The sequence below is a fragment of the Stegostoma tigrinum genome, chromosome 4, assembly GCF_030684315.1.
Source record: "Stegostoma tigrinum isolate sSteTig4 chromosome 4, sSteTig4.hap1, whole genome shotgun sequence".
In the NCBI taxonomy this organism is placed as follows: domain Eukaryota; kingdom Metazoa; phylum Chordata; class Chondrichthyes; order Orectolobiformes; family Stegostomatidae; genus Stegostoma; species Stegostoma tigrinum.
Window position 1 is genome coordinate 130,538,060 of NC_081357.1, and position 21,713 is coordinate 130,559,772.

Sequence of the window (21,713 nt, forward strand, 5' to 3'; positions counted from 1 at the left end):
TTTCAATGCTATATAATTCATCAGCCAAATGAACACTCTCCAATTTGCTTCTCGACAATATATCCCTCAAGTGAGGAGAACAAAGCCATATGTCGTATCCATGGTAGAGTGTCACAATGTCTTACATAATGGAAGCAAACATCACCTACTTTTATACTCCATCCTTTTTGCTACAGATGGCCAGCCAACATTTAATGTGCTGCCCTAATTACACACTGGAACTCGATGTTATCTTTGTGTACATGTACAAGGATATCTAGTAAAGCATTCTGGAGTCTCTCTCCATTTAATTAATATTCAGATTTTATACTCTTCCTCCCAAAGTGGACAAGCTCATCCCTATTGTGAACCCTGTTCATTATCTAGACTCATATAGCACGGAAACAGACCCTTCGGTCTGACCTGTTCGTGCTGAACGTAATCCCAAACCAAACTAATCCCACCTGCCTGCTCCTGGCCCATATCCCTCCAAACCTTTCCTATTGATATACTTATCTAAGTGTCTTTTAAACATTGTAACTGAGCTCACATCCACCACTTCCTCAAGAAGTTCTTTCTCTTCAAACATTTATTTGTCAAACATGAATTCTCTCTTCACTGGATGATGCTGGCTCCATCTAAATGAACTACTGCTAGTTCCTTAATCATCGATTCGAGCATTTTTCCCCATTGGAGATGACAGACTAACTGGCTAATAGCTTCTTGCTTTCTGTCTCACTCCTTTCTTGAATTGACGTCAAACATTTGCAGCTTTCCAACTTGTTGAGGCCTATCCCAGAATTAAGAAAATTTTGAAAGGTTATTCAATATATAAATAATCCAATATATAAATAATCCTACAAAGAATTAAGCAGAGGCCTGGAGCTTACCTTCTACTGTAAAGAAAATCCTTAAAGTATGTTGAAAGGTTGAACTTTTTTTTTATGGCACTAGAGTAACAATGTCATAATAATTTACGCAAAACATCTTGTAAGACAAAGGAGAAATAAACTCTAATTTAGGAAGTTGCATCTCAGACATAGACTTTTTCTTTCCATTCATGAGGGTAGCAAGATATTTACTGCTTGTTGCTAGATGCCTTGAGGTGATTGAAGGCTTTGTATTGTTATAAATTCTGTAGCAGTTTTACAGCTGACTGACTTGCAGGGCAATGAAAATGCAACTCTGGTGTACTTATAGGCCAGATCTGTTAAACACAGCAGCTAGAAGGACCCTTTTACTGCTAACAACATTGTATTCCTTTTTTTAAAGCTTATTTAATATGCTTAAACTGTTACAAGATGTAAAGAACTTGCAGTCTCTGGATTATTACCCCAAGCCTCTGAATAATTCATTCAATAACATAACCAATAAACTATGGTATCCATTAACGTAATTAACTAACAGAGAACTGCAGCCCAAAGTGGGAAGTGGGAAACAATTTAATCTTCTAAAAAGGAGGAGGATTATTTAATGCAACATCCTGGTAACCGTGCAGGAGGACAAATGGGTAGAAAGCAATTGGATGGCAATGTGCAAAATCATTTGGAGGCTGAAGGCTGTAGAATGATGTGAGAACAGGCTGGAGTCAAATAACAAATGTAAAATATTTATTTTCTTTCTAAGATTTTCTTAAAGGGAGACAGCTTTAATTTTCTTCAACTTCTGAGTGTAAATGAGGAAAGGAAGTCCAGCTCATGCGATCTTTCAGCTACCAAGTCATTAACCTGAAGCAGACGAAAAGATTTAAGGCTGATTCTCAAATTCTGAGATTGTACTTGCAAATTCAGGAAAAAGAGATTTGAATGGCACATTTGAACAAGAAGAATACAAAAACACAAAGATTCCTCCCTCCCTAATTTTGTCCCTACAGTGTGCTGATTTGATGTGCTGGGTCACCAGACCCAAAATGTTAACTCTGCTTTCTCTCCACAGATGCTGCGAGACATTCTGAGTTTTTCCAGCAATTTCGGTTTCTGTTTCTGATTTACGCTGCCATGTGTTTCCCAGTTTGTCCTACACTACCTTATATGTCAGCCATTTTTAACTGGCCCCAGTTCAGTTCTGACTCAGCATGCAGATTTATCTATTCTCCAGTGACTGGGTATCAGCTAATGACAGCAGCCCTGACTTAGTGTCTCTCTCTTTTCTGTGGTGTTGAGGTCTGGTGTAGTGTCCCATTTAGGTCAAGTTGGCTAAATCAGGTTCTACAACCAGGTTCTTTTCCTCCCATTGACATCACTGGTCTAAACCTGTTACTGACAAAAAGAATATAATCTGTGAGTGAGTGAATCACAAAGTGGTCATCCTGGAAAGGCAAATATTACCACAGGGAGGGCTCACATTCATTGAAGGAAGGCTAATCCTTGGTGATCCCTTCACTGTATTGCATTATTCTCTTTTCTGCTGGTAACACCCAGTGTATCTTGTAATAATTGATTTAAATCACCCAGGTTGTTACGTTGCCGTAGATAATGCAGAGTTTTTTTTTCGAAGAACCAATATTTTCCAGATAATGTTTGTTCAATTTGAAGTCACTGAGGAAGGAGGTGAAGGCTCAGAATTGCTGTTGCAGAGGTCATAGGAAAGTAGTGATATAGGAACAGGAGTGTGTCACTCACTCCCTCAGCACGTTACACCATTCAATGAGATTATGGTTGAACTGTAGCCTAACTCCATACACCTGCCTTGCCCCACATCCCTTAATAGAATTGCTTAACAAAAAAAGATCTTATTTAAAATTAATAACTGATCCGGCATATATTGCTATTTGTGGAAGAGAGTTCCAAATCTCTATTGAAAACAATAAAAGGCTGGGATTTCCAGCACTTTTTGTTTTCAGTACAGATTCCAGCAGCTTCGGTGGTCTGCTCCTCCAAACATCTACCACCCTGTGTGTAAAAGTGTTTCCTAACATCTCTCCTGAACAGTCTGGCCCTAATGTTTAGACATGTTATGCCGTTTTTTCCGAAATTGACAACCAGAGGAAATAGTTTATCTGAGATAATGGGAACTGCAAATAGTTTATCTATTGTGTCTTTCCTGTTAATGTCTTAAATACGTCAATCAGATCATCCTTTAACCTTTTAAATTCTAGAGAAAACAGGCCTAATTGTACAATCTCTTCTCAAAACTTTACCCCTGAAGTCCAGGTATCATTCTTGTAAACTTGCATCATGCTCCCTCCAAGGCCAATATATCCCTAAGGTGTCGTGCCCAGATCTGCTCATATTACTCCAAGTTGGGTCTAACCAGGGATTTGTATAACTGCAACATAACACCTGCATCCTTATACTCCAGTCCTCAAGATATAGACGTCAGCATTCCACGAGCTTTCTTGATTATTTTCTGCACCCATTTGAGGCATTTTAAAGATCTGTGCACCTGAACCCCCAAGTCTTTTAGGTCATCCACGTTATTTAACTTCACACCATCTAGGTTCTTTTCTATCAAAAATGGGTCATCTCACAATTCGAAGAGGAGTCACTTTCTTGCCACAGATGTTAGCAGACTTGCTGAGTTCTTCTAGCAATTTCTGAATTGTAATGTCACGCTTCCTTATGTTGAGCTCCATCTGCCACAGTTTTACCCATACATCTAGTCTATCAGTATCCCCTTGTAATTTTATGCTATCATCTGTATGTCCACCAATGCTGTTTAACTTTGTGCCATCAGCAAATTTGGATATATGCCTTTTTATGTCATTATCCCAGGCATTTGTCAATAATGTGAATAATTGAGGCCCTAACATGGATCAGATCACTGTGGGACACCACTGGTCACATCCTGTCAACACAAGTAAATACCTATTATCCATAATTTCTGTTCCCTGCCACTCAACCAATTTCCCAGCTATGTCAGTAATTTGCCTTCAGTTCCATAAGCTTCTCCCTGAATTAACAGTCTCTTATGTGTGGCTTAATCAAAAACCTTCTGTAAGTTTGTATAAACAACATCCATAGAGATTCCCCTGTCCACAACATCAGTCAGCTGTTCAAAAAAAATTCACTGAGGTTTGTCAGGCATGACCTGCCTGTCAGCCGTACAGAAAAAAACTTATTGAACAGAGCAATAAAAATTGGAAAAGGTTAAATGTGCTTCAAATCTTTTAAACAAAACAAAAACTATGGATCTGAGGAGACTATGGTCTTTCAGTCTTGTTTGAAAAATAGGCAAGATTTTATACTAAACTAAGCAATCCAAAATCATACAGCAATAAATCCAATTATGGAGGGAGCAAGTAGCTCAGAAAAAAAAAGTTGATTGACTGCTAACAGGAGGTAACTAATTTGGACTTTGAATATAAGGAGTGTGATGTAGGCCATCTTAATTGAAGCAAGCACTTGATAAGGTCTCTTGGAAGAAACTAATCTGTGATAATACCCTGCCTAATATTTGATAACCCAGTGCAAAATGGGAAACACGTAAATTATCTAGACCACAAGCCATCAGGAGGGTTAAATTAGGCAACTGTGTTCAGAGAATCACTCAACTCGCCAACTAGAACACTTTCTCATCACAATGTGAATAACAATACCAAGTGAAGTGATTGTCGTTAGAAGCTCCCCTACTTAGAATGATATGCGCCATGGCAAGAAAGTTGGGGAAAAAAAGAGTCAGAATGAAAACAACTGAAATTTATGTTGACTCTTCAGACTTGCAGGTCATCTTGTGCACAGGGAGACAAACACACCCTGTGATTCTAAATAAGATGCATTTTAGAGCCCTTAGCTTGATCTCCTAGTCTTCTCATATTGTGCCTATTTGGAGATTTATAGCCTTTTGGGCTTGCATTTCTTTTCACAGCAGAGGGTGACATGGCCAGCTTGTCACAGCCGTGAGTACTGAATAATCAAGGGAATGATCATATTACTATATTGTTCTGTGCTATATCAGTGTCACATCCAGAGCACGAGCTAACAGCTTATGTGACAAACACACAGCAAACGTTTCAACCAAATGGCCACATCCAAGAGTCAATGGGAAGCTATCCTTCATGGACTCAAGGGGTCAACAGTCAGTCAAGGTGCACATTCAATTCGAGTCCCTGAAATTCCCCATGGTGATCCACGGGCCTACCAGAATCAGAGGACTTTTTTTTTCTTTATTCATTCACAGGATGAGGGCATCGCTGGCCAGGCAGCAGTTATTGTCCATCCCTAATTGCTCAGAGGGCAGCTAAGAGTCAATCACATTGCTATGGGTCTGGAGTCACATGTAGGCCAGACCAGGTAAGAATGGCAGATTTCCTTCCCTAAAAGACATTAGTGAACCAGATGGGTTTTTGCCAACAATTGATAATGGATTCACAGTCATCATTGGATTCTTAATTCCAGACATTTTATTGAATTCAAATTCTACCATCTGCTGTGGTAGGATTCAAACTCGGGTCCCTAGAATGTTGTCTGGGTCTCTGGATTAACAGTCCAGCCATAATACCACTCGGCCAATCCTCCCCTGTTAGGATTGAGTCATGGTCAGTCCTGTGAGTGAATAACCAGTCTACGGATTACACTTGGGGTGCTATATTGAGACAATGTGAGGGATTGTGTATGCTGGAAATAAAAGAGTAGTTTGTGGTGATGCTGGATAAGGAGAGGTGGTGAAGTGTCTGCAGCGAGTAACTAGGAAGTGCAGAGAGCAGGAAGAGTTAATGGCTTGGGAGGATGAGGTAGGTGAGAACTTTAGAGAAGACAAATCCATACAATAAAGAGAGAGCTATGACCCATGAGGCTTGGTGAAGTGTGTTTGCAGTGATAGAGATAGAATGATCCGTGATGGCTGTGTTAGTGTGGGATAATAAAGACTACTTACCCTTGTGGGATATAAAATATCATAACACTTCTTTCTGCTCTACTGGGTATTCCTTTTAACCTGGGCACAGTGCTGACCCAGTTCAGGCTGCCTGGGGCTGGTGGTATGGCCTCTTTTGGCAGTCAGCAGGAAAAAGGGCTGTCCTTCTCTCTACCACCCTATACATCAGAATCACCATGTTCTCCACTTACCTCGACTCCATTTTCTCCCCCTTGGTCCAGGAACTCCCCACCTACATCTGAGAAACCACTCATGTCCTCCACCTCCTTCAAAACATCCGATTCCCTGGTCCACAACACCTCATCTTCACCATGGACATCCAGTCCCTATACACCTGCATTCCACATGCAGATGGCCTCAAGGCCCTCCGCTTCTTCCTGTCCCGCAGGCCCGACCAGCCCCCCCCCCACTGACACTCTCATCCGCCTCGCCAAACTCGTCCTCACCCTCAACAACTTCTCCTTCAATTACTTCCACTTCCGAGAGACAAAGGGGTGGCCATGGGTACCTGCATGGGCCCAAGCTATGTCTGCCTCTTTGTAGGTTACGTGGAACAGTCCCTCTTCCACACCTACACAGGCCCCAAACCCCACCTCTTCCTCCGTTACATTGATGACTGCATCGGCGCTGCCTCGTGCTCCCAAGCGGAGCTCGAACAGTTCATCCACTTCACCAACACGTTTCACCCCAACCTCACGTTCACCTGGACCATCTCCAACTCATCCCTCACCTTCCTGGACCTCTCTGTCTCCATCTCAGGCAACCACCTGGAAACCGCTATCCATTTCAAGCCCACCGACTCCCACAGCTGTCTAGAATACACCTCCTATCACAAACCTTCCTGCAAAAAGGCCATCCCCTATTCCCAATTCCTTCACCTCCACCGCATCTGTTCCCGAGATTAGGCATTCCACTCCTGGGCATCTCAGATGTCCTTGTTTTTCAAGGACCGCAAATTCCTCTCCACAATGGTCAAAACACCCTCGACCTATCGTCTGCATTTCCCGCAACTCATTCCATATACTCCCTACCTGCAATACCAATCAAAACAGAATCCCCCTCGTCCTCACGTACCAGCCCACCAACCTCAGGTTCCAACACACTATCCTCCACCACCTCCGCCATCTGCAATCTGACCCCACTGTCAAAGACTGTTTTCCCTCCCCACCCTTATCTGATTTCCAGAGGGCCACTCTATCTGTGACTCCCTCATTCGCTCCACACACCCCTCCAGTCCTACCACACCTGGCACTTTTCTCTGCAACTGCAGGAAGTGCTACACCTGCCCCCACAGCCCCATCCCAGGCCCCAAGAAGACCTTCCACATTAACCAGATGTTCACCTGCACATCTGCCAATGTGGTATACTGTAACCACTGTTCTCGAAGTGGCCTCCTCTACATTGGGGAAACCAAGCGGAGGCTTGGAGACTGCTTTGTGGAACACCTACGCTCAGTTCGCAACAAACAACTGCACCTCCCAGTCGCGAACCATTTCAACTTCCCCTCCCACTCCTTGGACAACATGTCCATCCTGGGCCTCCTGCAGTGCCACAATGATGCCACCTGAAAGATGCAGGAACAGCATCTCATATTTCGCTTGGGAACCCTGCAGCCCAAGGGTATCAATGTGGACTTCACAAGCTTCAATATCTCCCCTCCCCCCACTGCATCCCAAAACCAGCCCAGCTCGTCCCCGCCTCCCTAACCACTCCTCCCACCTCAAACCCCACCCCCCCTTTCCCCACCTACCAGTCTCATCCCACCTCTTTGACCTGTCTGTCCTCCCTTGACCGACCTATTCCCTCCCTAACTCCCCACCTAAACTCACCTTTACTGGCCCCATCCCCGCCTCTTAAACCTGTCTGTCTCCTCTCCACCTATCTTTTCCTTTATCCGTCTTCTATCCACCTCCCCATCTCTCCCTATTTATTTCAGAATCCCTTTCTCCTCCCCCATTTCTGGAGAAGGGTCTAGACACGAAACGTCAGCTTTCCTGATCCTCTGATGCTGCTTGGCCTGCTGTGTTCATCCAGCTCTACACCTTGCTCTCACAGGATTAGCAGATATGTGTTACATTGCTTGCTCACACAATTCTTTTGTTCAGAGGAAACTGGAGCACAGCCCATCCTTTGCTTAAAGCCATTTGCAAGGTTTGTCACAACTACCAAATCAGGCTGAAGTGTTTACTTTTAAAGTAAAGACAGAGCAGTCATATAGCCTGCCCAAAGATGGTCACATTCTGCTCTCTTTTGATGCAGCTTTCTGATCCTAATGTCAACTTATCTGAAAGAATTTGCTGTAATTTTACAACACAACAATGCAGGCAATAATACAGGCTCTGAGTTTCTTAAAATAGCACAGCTTTTCGGGATGATGTGGAGGAGCTGATGTCGGACTGGGGTGGATGAGGTCAAAGTTCACAGGGCACCAGGTTACAGTCCAACAGGTTTAGTTGAAATCACAAGCTTTCGGAGCTTTGCTCCTTCCACAGAAAAGAAAGTCTTTATTTTTTTAAATTCATGGCATTTCCTTTTTTAGGTCTGTCATGATTAACTGCATATTAATTATTAGACATGGACAGAAAATGATTGGATGATTGCTAAGTAAATATTTACTGTTCTCATTTATGATAAATTGTTTTTGTGATTCTAGCCTATAGATAATTTTTTAAATCACTTTTTAATGAACCTATTTTTCTAAGCAACTTGTCCAGAGTTATTACACACCGCTGGAGCAGATGGGTCATGAACCTGTGCCTCCAATTCCAAAGGTAGGGGCACTACCACTGCATCTTGAGGCCCCTTTTTTGTACGCTTGTGAAACAAAAATTGAAACATTTAATTTAAATTTAGTCACACATTAATTAAGGCACAATCAACTCCGCATTACTACCAATTTTTGTGATGATGCAGACTCACAATATGAGACTTTATGGCACTGTCCCATCCTCTGGTCCAGAAGGTCTGAGTTTTCTTTTTAAATACAATATCAGCTTTGCAAACCAAATTCAGGACAAGTTGCTAATAGAGATCCTCTTGTCCATGACACATGTAGGATTCCTTTGGAAGTAGCCAACAGCCGTCCTGGGCCTCACTATATCTTGTCTGTTTAAGTGTTCATACATGATATATGCAACAGAGCAGATATTCTGGTGGCCAGAGAATTGCTGGAGCACGTTAGTTGCGAGCTGCACATTGGGTCCATTACAACTATGCCCATTGGGAATTGCCTGAAATTGTCCATTAAAATCAGAGAATTTGGAAGGCTCCAGATCACTTCAGCTTAATAATTGCCTGTGGGATGGTGACCTACTCTAGGTGTTAGGTAAAGATTAAACCAACACCCCCTCACCTGCCCCCAGGTCCATTAAATCTCTAAGCTAACGTGACTGTAACTAACACTGGCTCACAATCCCCATGCCTCAGCCCTTCTCCAAACCTGGAGCTGATCCCCTCTCCCATCTGTTGAACACCATCTATTACCCCTAACTGGAAGATGGCATTACACATACCATCACCAATCCCCCACTCCACAATATCCCTTACACACCTAGCACCCTAATCCCTTAATGAGCTACCAGCCTAACAAAGCGCTTTAGCTAACATTACCACTCATGCCTCTCAGCTGAGTGGTCATAGTGTCTGGCCTTGCTGCTGAATGTTTAAATCTCAGAACACAGCACAGCAACTGCTGCAAAATGGTGGAGGAGTAGTTTCTACAAAGTTCATCTTTACTTCTGGATCTGTGAATTCCCAGACAGGTTTATGACAGGATGAGCCTGTTCAGGGATTTCTGGCACAGAAGTCATGGAAAGCTAAGTGGGTAATTTTTAATCCAATTGTGGGTTTCAGCCCCTGATTGGAATATCTGGGAGGGTGCTGAAACTTCAGTATTCCATGGTCTCAGAACAGTGGGGTGCTGTTGGAGCCTGTGTTTGGGAACAAAGACTATCAGGAGCACAGTGGGATTTGATTAAGAAAAAGCAAATGGTGCACCATCTGTGGAGGGATTAGGTTTGATTGGACAAGTTGCCTATTCTTCTTCCATGCTTTCTCATCTTTCTAACTCTGCCCTGAAGTCACTGTAACACAATATTGATTTTTTTTTGTTTGCAAAATGATTTTAACAGTTATTCGGCATAGCAGGAAAGAATCATTTACCTTTCCCTCCTGTTAGGGATTGAAAGAAATCTAATCTTTCCATCAAGAAAACATCCAGCCAGATGTCAAGGAAAAGCAATATATGGGGAGATTAGCTTCTTTTAAACGTTTGGGAGCCTGTATATTATGCAATATGGTTTTAAATCATGCTTTATCTCAGAACATGCTTCACTGTGACAAAATCTTGCAGTATGCTTTTTGAACCCTGAGTGTTTGAGTGTACAACTGATAACTATTTTTGACTGATAGCAAGTAGTAGAATAGAGAATTATGCTCTCACAGATGCAGTGAGTCTGAGTCAATGTGTATGTGACAAGGCCAATGAATGATAACATGCCTTCATCTGGATATAACTGTAGCAGAGGGATTAACTATTTAAAAACTGTACACAACCAACTGCATTTGTAGATCATACTGTTAAGTAGTCATTAAAATGGAAAATTAGAAGTTTATATGTTATCCGAATGTTACAGCTTTATGTTAAGCTTTGTCTTTTAGTGTCAGAATCAAGTAATAGAACATAGAACATAGAACATAACAGCACAGGACAGGCCCTTCGGCCCTCGATGTTGTGCCGACCTGTCATACCGATCTCCATCTGCTTATCCAACGACGACTTAAATGTACCTAAAGTTGGCAAATCAACTACCGTTGCAGGCAAAGCATTCCATTCCCTTACTACTCTCTGAGTAAAGAAACTACCTCTGACATCTGTCCGATATCTTTCACCCCTCAATTTAAAGCTATGTCCCCTCGTGCTCGCCGTCACCTCCTAGGAAAAAGGCTCTCCCTATCCACCCTATCGAACCCTCTGATTATTTCATATGTTTCAATTAAGTCACCTCTCAACCTTCTTCTCTCTAACGAAAACAGCCTCAAGTCCCTCAGCCTTTCCTCGTAAGACCTTCCTCCATAACAGGCAACATCCTAGTAAATCTCCTCTGCACCCTTTCCAAAGCTTCCACATCCTTCTTATAATGCGGTGACCAGAACTGTACGCAATACTCCAAGTGCGGCCGCACCAGAGTTTTGTACAGCTTCACCATAACCTCTTGGTTCCGGAACTCGATCCCTCTGTTAATAAAAGCTAAAACACTGTATGCCATCTTAACAGCCGTGTCAACCTCGGTGGCAACTTTCAAGGATCTGTGTACATGGACACGGAGATCTCTCTGCTCATCTACACTACCAAGAATCTTACCATTAGCCCAGTACTTTGCCTTCCGGTTACTCCTACCAAAGTGCATCACCTCACACTTGTCTGCATTAAACTCCATTTGCCACCTCTCAGCCCAGCTCTGCAGCTTATCTATGTCTCTCTGCAACCTACAGCATCCTTCGTCACTATCTACAACTCCACCGACATAGTTTATAAAACTTGGACAAGTTGAATGTGAAGTTCGAACAATATGCTTTCATCAATAATTGCATATCTTAGAATTTTCTATACTTGCCAAATTTGTCACCAAAGTTGCTGTTTTAATGTCAATTACTCGACAAAATATGCAGGTTTGTAACTGGTATTCCACAACTAATTTTATTTAAGGTCCTTAAAGCCTTAATCCATTTGTGGCAAACTTAAAGCAGCTCCTAAGAAGCAAAGTTGTAGAAACCTCCTGTGTGACCAGCTCTCCTCTACCATCTGACATTTGTCAAGAGCTTTTGTAAAACAAAAGATGCCCTTCATTTCCAATTAAATGCTTCAAAAATACTCATGGAATAAAACTCAAGTTGATGTTGCTGTATATTTGCAATATATCTACAAAGTTATTATTTTTGGTATTTCCTGATTCTGATTGTGAAGTGGTAGCTTCAGCCGGCCGGAAATTCAGTATTTAACTAGCCTTGTTCCACACAACTGGAGACTTGTGACAACACATATTTCAATCAATATAACATGAACAAAAAAGAAACATTTATACTTTAAAACACTGAGTTAACATTATTGTCACTATTTTCTGTCACAGCCTTCATTTTTGGTGAAAACTAAAAGGGCCCATAGCTTACAAAGCTTTGTCTTGTAACTTTTTCTGTAACTCACTTGTAGCTCAGAAATTAAACCGTTTCAAATAATTTGCAACACAGACTTTGAAAGGTCTCTCAGAGAAGAAGGGTCCCGACCTGAAAGGTCAACTTTCCTCTTTCTCTGATACTGCCTGGCCTGCTGTGTTCCTCCAGATCCACACTGTGTTATCTATGAAAGGTCTCTGATGAAATTAATTATCAGGGCCCACAGTTTATTGGAGGAAAATATGATTGTTTGTTTCTCCAGGATCCTTGCCACAGAAGCACACAGCCACAGAGAAAAAAAATACACACATTCTGCTGACAATGTCCAGAAAATAATCATGTGGTGAAGTGTCCTGCTATACATGACTGGTGCCACATTTAACATTCACTGCCTTCACCACTGGCACATACTGAAGCATGTACAGCAGCAACTCACCACGCTCCTTTAATTGTACCTTCCAAACTCACAAGCATAGGAAGTGCATGGGAACATCACCACCGGAAAGTTCCCTCCCAATTCACACACCATCCTCATCTGGAACTGTCTTCTCATTGCTGCTACTAGGTCTAAGTCTGGGACTCACTCCCTAATAGCACTGATGGGGCAGCTATTCCCCATGGATTGTAGCGATTCCATAAGGCAGCTCACAATGCTGGGTAATTAGGATGGACAGCAAATGTTGGCACAGCTGGTCACATCCAATCCCATTGAAAAATGAACAAAAACACTGTGCAGAGCTACATAACCTCGACAGAGGGAAAGGTAGAAATATACAGGCACCACCTTGCACATGTTATTCAGGTAGTGAAGAAACAAAAATGTCACAAATTTGTTCAAACTTAAAACATCTTCAGAATGTACTGGACCCATGACTTAAATTTGACTGCAACGATTTTCTAAGTTATTGAGTTCAGAGCAAAGCAACGGAAGGGAACAACTTTACATTCAACCCCCAGCTTGGGCTAGAAATGAGAAAATCAATACGACTGACTAACTTGGACCTTGCAAAGTTGTATTCTTACTGCCAACAATATAGCTCACAAAGGCATGATCCATAGCCAGAAAAGCATTTGCTTTCAAGTTGTAGACGTAGCATGGTGCTACTCCACAATATATAGAGCACACAGAATTTGAAAAATACTCCTTTGAATAAGAGACTTATACACAAAAGTCTACTTTTAACAGATCTCCACATCATTAACAGCATTTCTTTTTAGCAACATAGAAGTGTGACGTTATAATATCCAATGATCAATTCAACACCAATCCAAAAAGGAATCAGAGTTTTGCTGGTGCCTTAATGTAAAGGAAAGAGGGCAGTATTTTGTGACAAATAACCTTTGATAATTGACAAGTTGCTTTGTCCTGACAAAACCGTACAGCTTTTACACGTTCATGAACAGAACTGAAACAGGTACTTTCCAATCAGAAAAAAAGTTAAAGAAAGTACCAGACTTAAAGGAAAATACAAGTAATTAAAAGGTATAATCACAAAAAGATGGGTGGCAGGTCTGAAGATGTGGACAAAACATAAAAAATGTAAACAATGACTAAAAAATTAATAAGGAAGGAAAAATAAGCATACGAGGAAGTGTTAGCTAGAAATATAAAAACAGACATTAAGAGTTTTTATAGATATTATAGATATCCTAAAAAGGAGTTAACAAAGTAAACATGTGCCTATAGGAAGTGAGCCAGGGGAATTAACATGGTAAATAAAGACACAAAGGGTACACTGAACAAGTATTGCACATCTGTCTTCAGTATCGAGGGTTCAAGAAACATCCCAGCAACTGTTGTAAATCAGGAAATGGAAAGGAACTTGATTACGATCACTCATTAAGCACACTGTTGGAGGTGTGGGTTTTAATGATGCTAGCAAAGCCGTAATTACATTAGTTTTAATTTTGCAAAATTTCCTCGATTTGGGCAAGTTTTCATGAAATTGTGATATTGCAGGTAGAGACAGAAACACACCCTTCAGTCCAACCAGTCTATTCTGATCATAATCCCAAACTAAACTAGTCCCACCTGCTTACTCTTAGTCCATCTCCCTCCAAACATTTCTTATTCACATACTTATCTAAATGTCTTTTAAACGTGGTAGTTATAACACTATTACTCAGAATCAGATGGAAATAAAAATTAGGAAACCATAGGCAAGTTAGTTAAATGTTTGTCAGAGGGAGAATGTTAAAATCTATTAATAGAGAGACTATATTACAGCAGGCTACTGAAAAATTAACAGCAATCAGGCAGAACTAGCGTGGTTTTGTGAAAAGGAAATCATGTTTGATCAATTTATTGAAGTTCTTTGAGGACGTAACATGCATCATAAAGAAGAAACATTGGATGTACTATACTTGAATTTACAGAAGCCATTTGATAGAGCGCCACACTAAAAGTTAATGCGAAAAAATAAAAACTCATTTTGTATGGTGTAACAGATTGGATACAAGGAAACAAAGTCAGCATAAATGAAACCTTTTCTAATTGGAAATATGTGTCCAATGAATCAGCGTGGGAACCTCAACTTTTTACATTTTATATAAATGACTTGGATGAGGACACAAAAGGGATTTTAGCGAACTTTGCTGATGACAGGTAGGAAGGTAGGTTGTGCAGAGGTAGTAAGCAAGCAAGAGGCTATCCATTTAAATAAGAGATGATGAGGAGAAACTTTTTTCTAACAGAACCTTGGAAATATTCCTCAGAAGAGGATGAAGCAGAGTTCTTGAATATTTATAAGGCAGCGGTAGATAGATTCTAGATTAGCAAAGATATGAATTGTTATCAGGATTAAACAGAATAATCAGATCAACCACGAAGGGTGGAACAGGCTCAAAGGGCCTTCCCCTGCTCCTAAACTGTGTAATTGTATAAAGAATTATTGAAAGGCAATTCTGACATACCTTTTCGTTGGAGTAGGTGCTCCAGAAGACAAAACTGAATGGGACACCACTGTATCATTCATGTTCGGCAAAGATCGTTGTTGGGGGCTACAAAGATCAAAAGAAACATGAATTTAAGCAAGAGTCCCATTGAAGTTATACATTAGAAGTGATCTGGACTGACCAGCTTGTAACTTTAAACACCAATATCCAATTTGTTCCTTTATAAACATCGAAGGAAGAATTGTTAGTATCCTGTACGGATGAGGAAACGTTAATAGGACAGCTATAAGGTACAAATTGAGTCGATAAAACCAATTCAGACCTTGAAATTGGGCTAGTCTTTCAAAGTGAAGTTACAGCTCAGGTTTCTGCACAAGCTAATATGCATGACATAAATGCATCCACAAACCAGCACAACTGAGGAGTCCAACAGAAAACAATTATTCTCCCCTTTAATTTAAAACAAGGCATATTTTAGGGGCAAGATAATAAAATGTGAGGCTGGATGAACACAGCAGGCCAAGCAGCATCTCAGGAGCACAAAAGCTGACGTTTCGGGCCTGGACCCCTCTCTGATGAAGGGTCTAGGCCCGAAACGTCAGCTTTTGTGCTCCTGAGATGCTGCTGGGCCTGCTGTGTTCATCCAGCCTCACATTTTATTATCTTGGAATCTCCAGCATCTGCAGTTCCCATTATCTCTGATAATATTTTAGGGGCAGTAGTTTGATAGTTTTTTATTGATATAAATAAAAATAGGCTCATCACAAAATATAGGCATTATTAATGAGCTTCAAATCCAACACTCAACTAAACCCAAAATTGCTGGAAAAGCTCAGTAGGTCCGGCAGCATCTGTGGAGAGAAATCAGACTTAATATTTCAGGTCAAATGACCCTTCCTCAGAACTGTTCTGAGGAAGGGTCATTTGACCTAAAAGATTAACTCTGATTTCTCTCCACAGATGCTGCCAAACCTGCTGAGCTTTTCCAGCAATTTTGGGTTTAGTTTTGGATTAACAACATCCATAGGTCTTTCAGTTTTTACTCAACTAAACCCACTTGTAATCACTGAAACTTAAACTTAAACTGACTTTAACTGACCATTTTGAACAATTTATCAGTTTCATTAGGATACATAAGTCAGTTTCTTAAAAACTGTTGAAAACAAGCACCTAAAATAATGATTAATGTTAAGGCTCTCTCAAATGGAAATGCCTCATGGTCATTATTTTGACCACAAGGTGTATTTCGTTTCACTGGGATCGAAGTACCTTTAAATGTCTGTTTTAAAACAGCATTAAAGTTACTGGAAACTTGATTTAAACTACACATAACTTCAGCTTAAAGTTCCTTAGCTTTTGAAGCTGGTTTGGCTGATTTCTAGCAAATGGCACAAGAAGAAACAGCACAAACTAACACATACTCTCAGCTGCAGTATCATTTGTGGTGATGTCAGCCAGATTGAAGATGTCATCTCCAAAACCCTCAGAGACACAAAATACACAACTAGAGAAGTGCAAAAGACATTTTCAAATATCTCCCAGGTGGCATACTGGATGTCATGGTAGTTTCTAAGCTTCATTTTCAATGGGTTACTATGACAGAAAGCACACAGCTGTCTATGCTTTACCAGCATTCATTAAGCACAGAGAATGGGTCCTTCATAAGAGAGTGAAACAGCCCATGCATCATCATCAAGACTGATGGTCCTGCATTATTCAAAGCAGGAGGTGGTCTCAAACTAGGTACTGTCATTTAACAGCACCATGAAACTGTACTGTAGAAAGCTTCACATAAATATTTGTATTCAATCATATGGAAAATGCTTAAATGATACTTTTTGGCCCATTAGTTTATAAGGCCTGGTAATTTTATATATCCAATATTTACTTAGAGCCAAGCGGTAAAAACAGAAGACTCAAATTAGTCAGCAAAGAACTTACCACAGTGAAATAAAGAGCCAAAACACCAAGTTAAATTTCTTGTTCAATCTTAATTGCAAATTATTTTTAAATTGTTACAATCCACTGGGGTAGCGTGCCATAAATCGACCTCATTTTTCCTAGAGTCATATCAAATGTGAAAGGTTTATTTTTAAGGTACACACTGTACCCCAATTTACCTGACTTTCGCACCAAGTCTACAGAAAGCACAGGCCAAGTTTCTGTATTGAGCAATAATATTGTTTATCCAAGTATTTAGACTGCAGCTACAAGTAAACAGAAAAAAGCTACTGACACATATCTAACCAAAATAGATTATAAACTCCCATTTACCCTCTCACACATCATCCAGAGATACACAAGTAGGTAAAACAGATTATTGGTGGAGAGAGAGAGAAACTTGTTTCCCGATTCCAATGGTGAGATGATCCCTCTTCAGTGGCCTGGATCTTTAATGTTCCGCTGGCTTTCTCTGGGAGTTTCCACTGGTTTGTACACAATGATGGATTCACTTGGAAAATGCCTCTGATTTATTAATTCTAAGGACTTAGCAACTGTTCCAGGAAAAGTAATTGATTTTCTTCAAGTTTAATTTGTGATTTTTATTGAAGAAAACAGGCAGCCTCAAGTGAGGGGAAAATAGTATACTCTTGTGCGTCTTTCACACTCTCTCTCTCTCTCTGTAACCTGTTTCCAGTTTCAACCTGCTCAGTTAGCTGAGAAACAATCAGTTTCACTTGTAAATAACTCCATGGATCTTGATCATCTGCACAATGCAAGAATTCATAGCCACAAAAACAGAGGTCACAATTAGGTACCAAATTCCATACCGTGAAATTATGCAGCTATCCTGTTAATCCCTGTCTTTGGATGTGAGTTTGCTCACTGAGCTGGAAGGTTCATTTTCAGACATTTCGTCACCATTTTTTTATTATTTGAAAAAATATACTTTATTCATAGAATGTACAAAAAATAAAACATTTATACACCTACCCAGTCATGCGAGCCACTCCGGGTTACCCGGGGGTACGTACACCAACTAAAGGAAAAAACAAAAGAGAGAAAAAAAAAACAAAGCAAAGAAACCGCCCCGGCAGTCGTCACCCCGCAGAGTCCCAGTTGGCCCCCTGACCAGTTGGGGAAGGAGCCAGCTGGGCCCAGTTACCAGATAGGGTTCTTTTCCCTTTTCTGGACGAGGGGGCTCATACGGTGGTCTTTCCCCACCGCGCCTTGGCGGCGGCTGCCCCAAGCTTTAGCGCGTCCCTCAGCACGTAGTCCTGGACCTTGGAGTGCGCCAGTCTGCAACACTCGGTCGGGGTCAGTTCTTTCAGCTGGCAGACCAGCAAGTTGCGGGCAGACCAAAGAGCGTCTTTCACGGCAGTGATGGTCCTCCAGGCGCAGTTGATGTTGGTCTCGGTGTGCGTCCCCGGAAACAGCCCGTAGAGCATGGAGTCCCGCGTCACGGAGCAGCTCGGGACAAACCTCGACAAATACCACTGCAGCCCCCTCCAGACCTCCTGCACACAAGCACACTCCAGAAGGAGGTGATCGACAGTCTCGTCCCCCCCGCAGCCACCTCGAGGGCAGCGTGCGGTGGTGCAGAGATTCCGGGCATGCATAAAGGATCTCACTGGCAGAGCCCCTCTCACCGCCAGCCAAGCAATGTCCTTGTGCTTGTTTGAAAGTTCTGGCGATGAGGCATTCTGCCAAACGATGTTGGCAGTCTGCGTGGGGAACCACACGACGGGATCCACCCTCTCCTTTTCCCGAAGGGTCCCGAGGATACTACGTGCTGACCACTGCCTGACGGCCTTGTGGTCAAAGGTGTTTCCTTTCAAAAATTTCTCCACGAAGGACAGGTGGTACGGAACGGTCCAACTACTCGAAGCGTTCCGCGGCAACGAGGCCAGGCCCATCCTTCGCAACACCGGGGACAGGTAGAACCTCAGTAAGTAGTGACACTTGGTGTTTGCGTACTGAGGATCTATGCACAGCTTGATACAGCCGCACACAAAGGTAGCCGTCAGGGCGAGGGTGGCGTTCGGTACGCCCTTTCCCCCATTTCCCAGGTCTTTGTACATGGTGTCCCTGCGGACCCGGTCCATCCTCGACCCCCAAATGAAGTGGAAGATGGCCCAGGTGACTGCAGCGGCGCAGGTCCAGGGAATAGGCCAGGCCTGTGCCACATACAACAGTACCGAAAGCCCCTCGCACCTGACAACCAGGTTCTTACCCGCGATGGAGAGGGACCGGAGCGTCCACCTGCCCAGCTTCTGCTTCAGTTTGGTGATACGCTCCTCCCAAGTCTTAGTGCACGCCCCAGCTCCACCAAACCAAACACCCAGCACCTTCAGGTAGTCTGTCCTGACGGTGAAAGGGATGAAGGAGTGGTCGTCCCAGTTCCCGAAGAACATGATCTCGCTCTTACCCCTATTGACTTTGGCACCCGAGGCCAGTTCAAACTGGCCGCAGATGTCCAATAGTCTACTCACCGACTGACGATCGGTGCAGAAGACGGCGACATCGTCCATGTACAGGGAGGTCTTGACCTGAAGGCCTCCGCTGCCTGGTATAGTCACGCCCTTCAGGCTCATGTCCTTCCTGATGGAGGCGGCGAAGGGCTCCACACAGCACACGAACAAGGCAGGAGAGAGTGGGCAGCCCTGCCTGACTCCAGATCTAACAGGAAAACTGTCTGATTCCCACCCGTTGATCGAGACTGCGCTAACGATGTTGGCGTAGAGCAGCCGGATCCAATTGCGGATGCCCTCCCCGAACCCCAATTTGGAGAGGACGTCCCTCATGTAAGCATGAGAGACCCTGTCGAAGGCCTTCTCCTGGTCCAGGCTGACAAGGCAGGTGTCCACCCGCCTGTCCTGTACGTAGGCGATCGTATCCCTGAGCGCGAGGCTCTCAGCGATCTTCCTGCCCGGCACAGCACACGTTTGGTCAGGGTGAATCACCGACTCCAGGACAGACGTGACCTGGTTGGCAATGACCTTGGCCAGGATTTTGTAGTCCACGTTCAAAAGTGAAATGGGACGCCAATTCTTAATTTCTTCCCTCTCCCCCTTCCTCTTGTAAATGAGGGTGATGATGCCCTTCCTCATGGACTTGCACATTTCCCCTGCCCGAAGCGCACTATCGTACACTTCCAGCAGGTCCTGGCCGACCAGGCCCCACAGAGCGGAATACAGCTCGACCGGTAAGCCGTCGCTCCCGGGAGTCTTATTCCTCTGCAAGGACATGAGGGCTGTGGCCAGCTCGTCCAGGTATATCGGCCGGTCCAGCCACTCCCTCGTGCCGTCGTCCAAGACCTCCGTGATAGACGACAGGAACGACTCGGAGGCCGTGCTGTCCGTGGGCTTCGTGTCGTACAGTCCGGCATAGAAGGATCTGCTGATCCTCAAAATGTCGGGCGGAGACGACGTCACCGAGCCGTCATCCTCCTTCAGCCGGCTAAGCACAGAGCTCTCTTTGTGCACCTTCTGAAAGAAGAGCACATCTCATCCTGCTCCACGGAGCGGACCCTGGACCGGAAGATTATCCTGGAGGCCTCCGCGGCGAAGAGCGAGGCTTGCTGGCCCCTCACCTCGCGGAGGTCCTCCGTGACATCAAACCCATCAACTGCAGAAGGAGCAGGTTCTGCACCCTTTTCTGGAGTCGCGACAGCTTTCCCCGCCTCTCTCTTGCCTTCTGAACACCCTTGAGGACAAAGAACCTCTTGATGTTCTCCTTCACCATCTCCCACCAGTCGCCTGGAGACTCGAAGAGGGGTTTCACGGTTCTCCAACCGGCGCACTCCCTCTTAAGCTCCTTGACGTTCTCTGGGGTCAACAGAGTCGTGTTGAGCTTCCACGTCCCCTTGCCGGCCGGCTGGTCGTCCTGTAAGTGACAGTCGGCCAACAGGAGGCAGTGGGCAGAGAAGAACACCGGCTCGGCGCCGGTGGACCTGACCGAGAACGTCCGTGACACAAACAGGAAGTCTATCCTTGAGCGGATAGACCCGTCTGGCCGCGACCAGGTGTACCTCTGCTGCGCTCTGTCTGCAGGGGTGCTGAAGACGTCGAGCAGCTTGGCGTCCTTCACCGTGCCCATCAGGAATCTGGACGTGACGTCCAGTTGACTCCGCCGACCCGCTGTCCCCACGCCGGATCTTCCATCTGCATCAATGATGCAGTTGAAGTCTCCGCCTAGGATGACCGGCCTGGACGTGGCCAGCAGGGGTGAAAGCCACTGCAGGACGGACAACCGCTCACTCCGTACCGCTGGGGCGTACACGTTGATCAGCCTCAGGGGAGCATTCCTGTAGGTGATGTCAGCCACGAGGAGGCGACCCCCACCACCTCCTGAACTTGAGAGATGGTGAAGTCGCGCCCCCGCAGCAGAATAGCCAGGCCCGAGGAGCGACAGTCGTTACCCACTGACCAGACCGAAGGCCCACAGGTCCAGGCGCCGGACCATTTCCCGTACCTGCCGAGGTGCGGTATCCCGCAGTCCTGCGGAAACAGGAGATCCGCCTTGATGGTGGTCAGGTAGGCCAACGTGGACACACATCTTGCGGTCGACTTGACACTGCGCACATTAATGCTCGCAATTCGTACCCCCATTGTGGGCAGTGACCGCAGTACCCTCCCCAAGTCCAAGGTCCAGCCCCTCCATCTGTCCCTTCATGCCCATTCCCAGGGCTAACTGCTGGACACTCTCTGGGCTCAGGAAACCGTCCGTGCTGCCTTCCGGGTGGCATCCCCCCGTAAGGGGTGCGGTGGCAGGAGCGTCCGGCTCCGGGTCAGGCTGGGGACGCGCTGTTTCCTCCTTCCCGCCTGGAAGTACCGGGGGGCCCTCCAGTGCTCCAGCGGCACTTGACTGGGTGTCGGAGGGAGCCTCAGGACGCCTCCCGTCACCTGGAAGCG

At 44.1% G+C, this 21,713-nt stretch overlaps 1 protein-coding gene across 12 annotated transcripts in view; it reads right to left on the bottom strand.

Annotated features, from left to right (window-relative positions):
• dtnba (dystrobrevin, beta a) overlaps window positions 1–21,713 on the bottom strand; it is a 537,031-nt gene that overhangs the window by 203,826 nt on the left and 311,492 nt on the right. For all 12 annotated transcript variants that reach the window (XM_048530760.2, XM_048530769.2, XM_048530766.2 and 9 more), the window contains one exon: window positions 14,878–14,964. In XM_048530760.2, coding sequence (XP_048386717.1) covers window positions 14,878–14,964 — 87 coding nt within the window. The remainder of the gene's footprint in view (window positions 1–14,877; window positions 14,965–21,713) is intronic.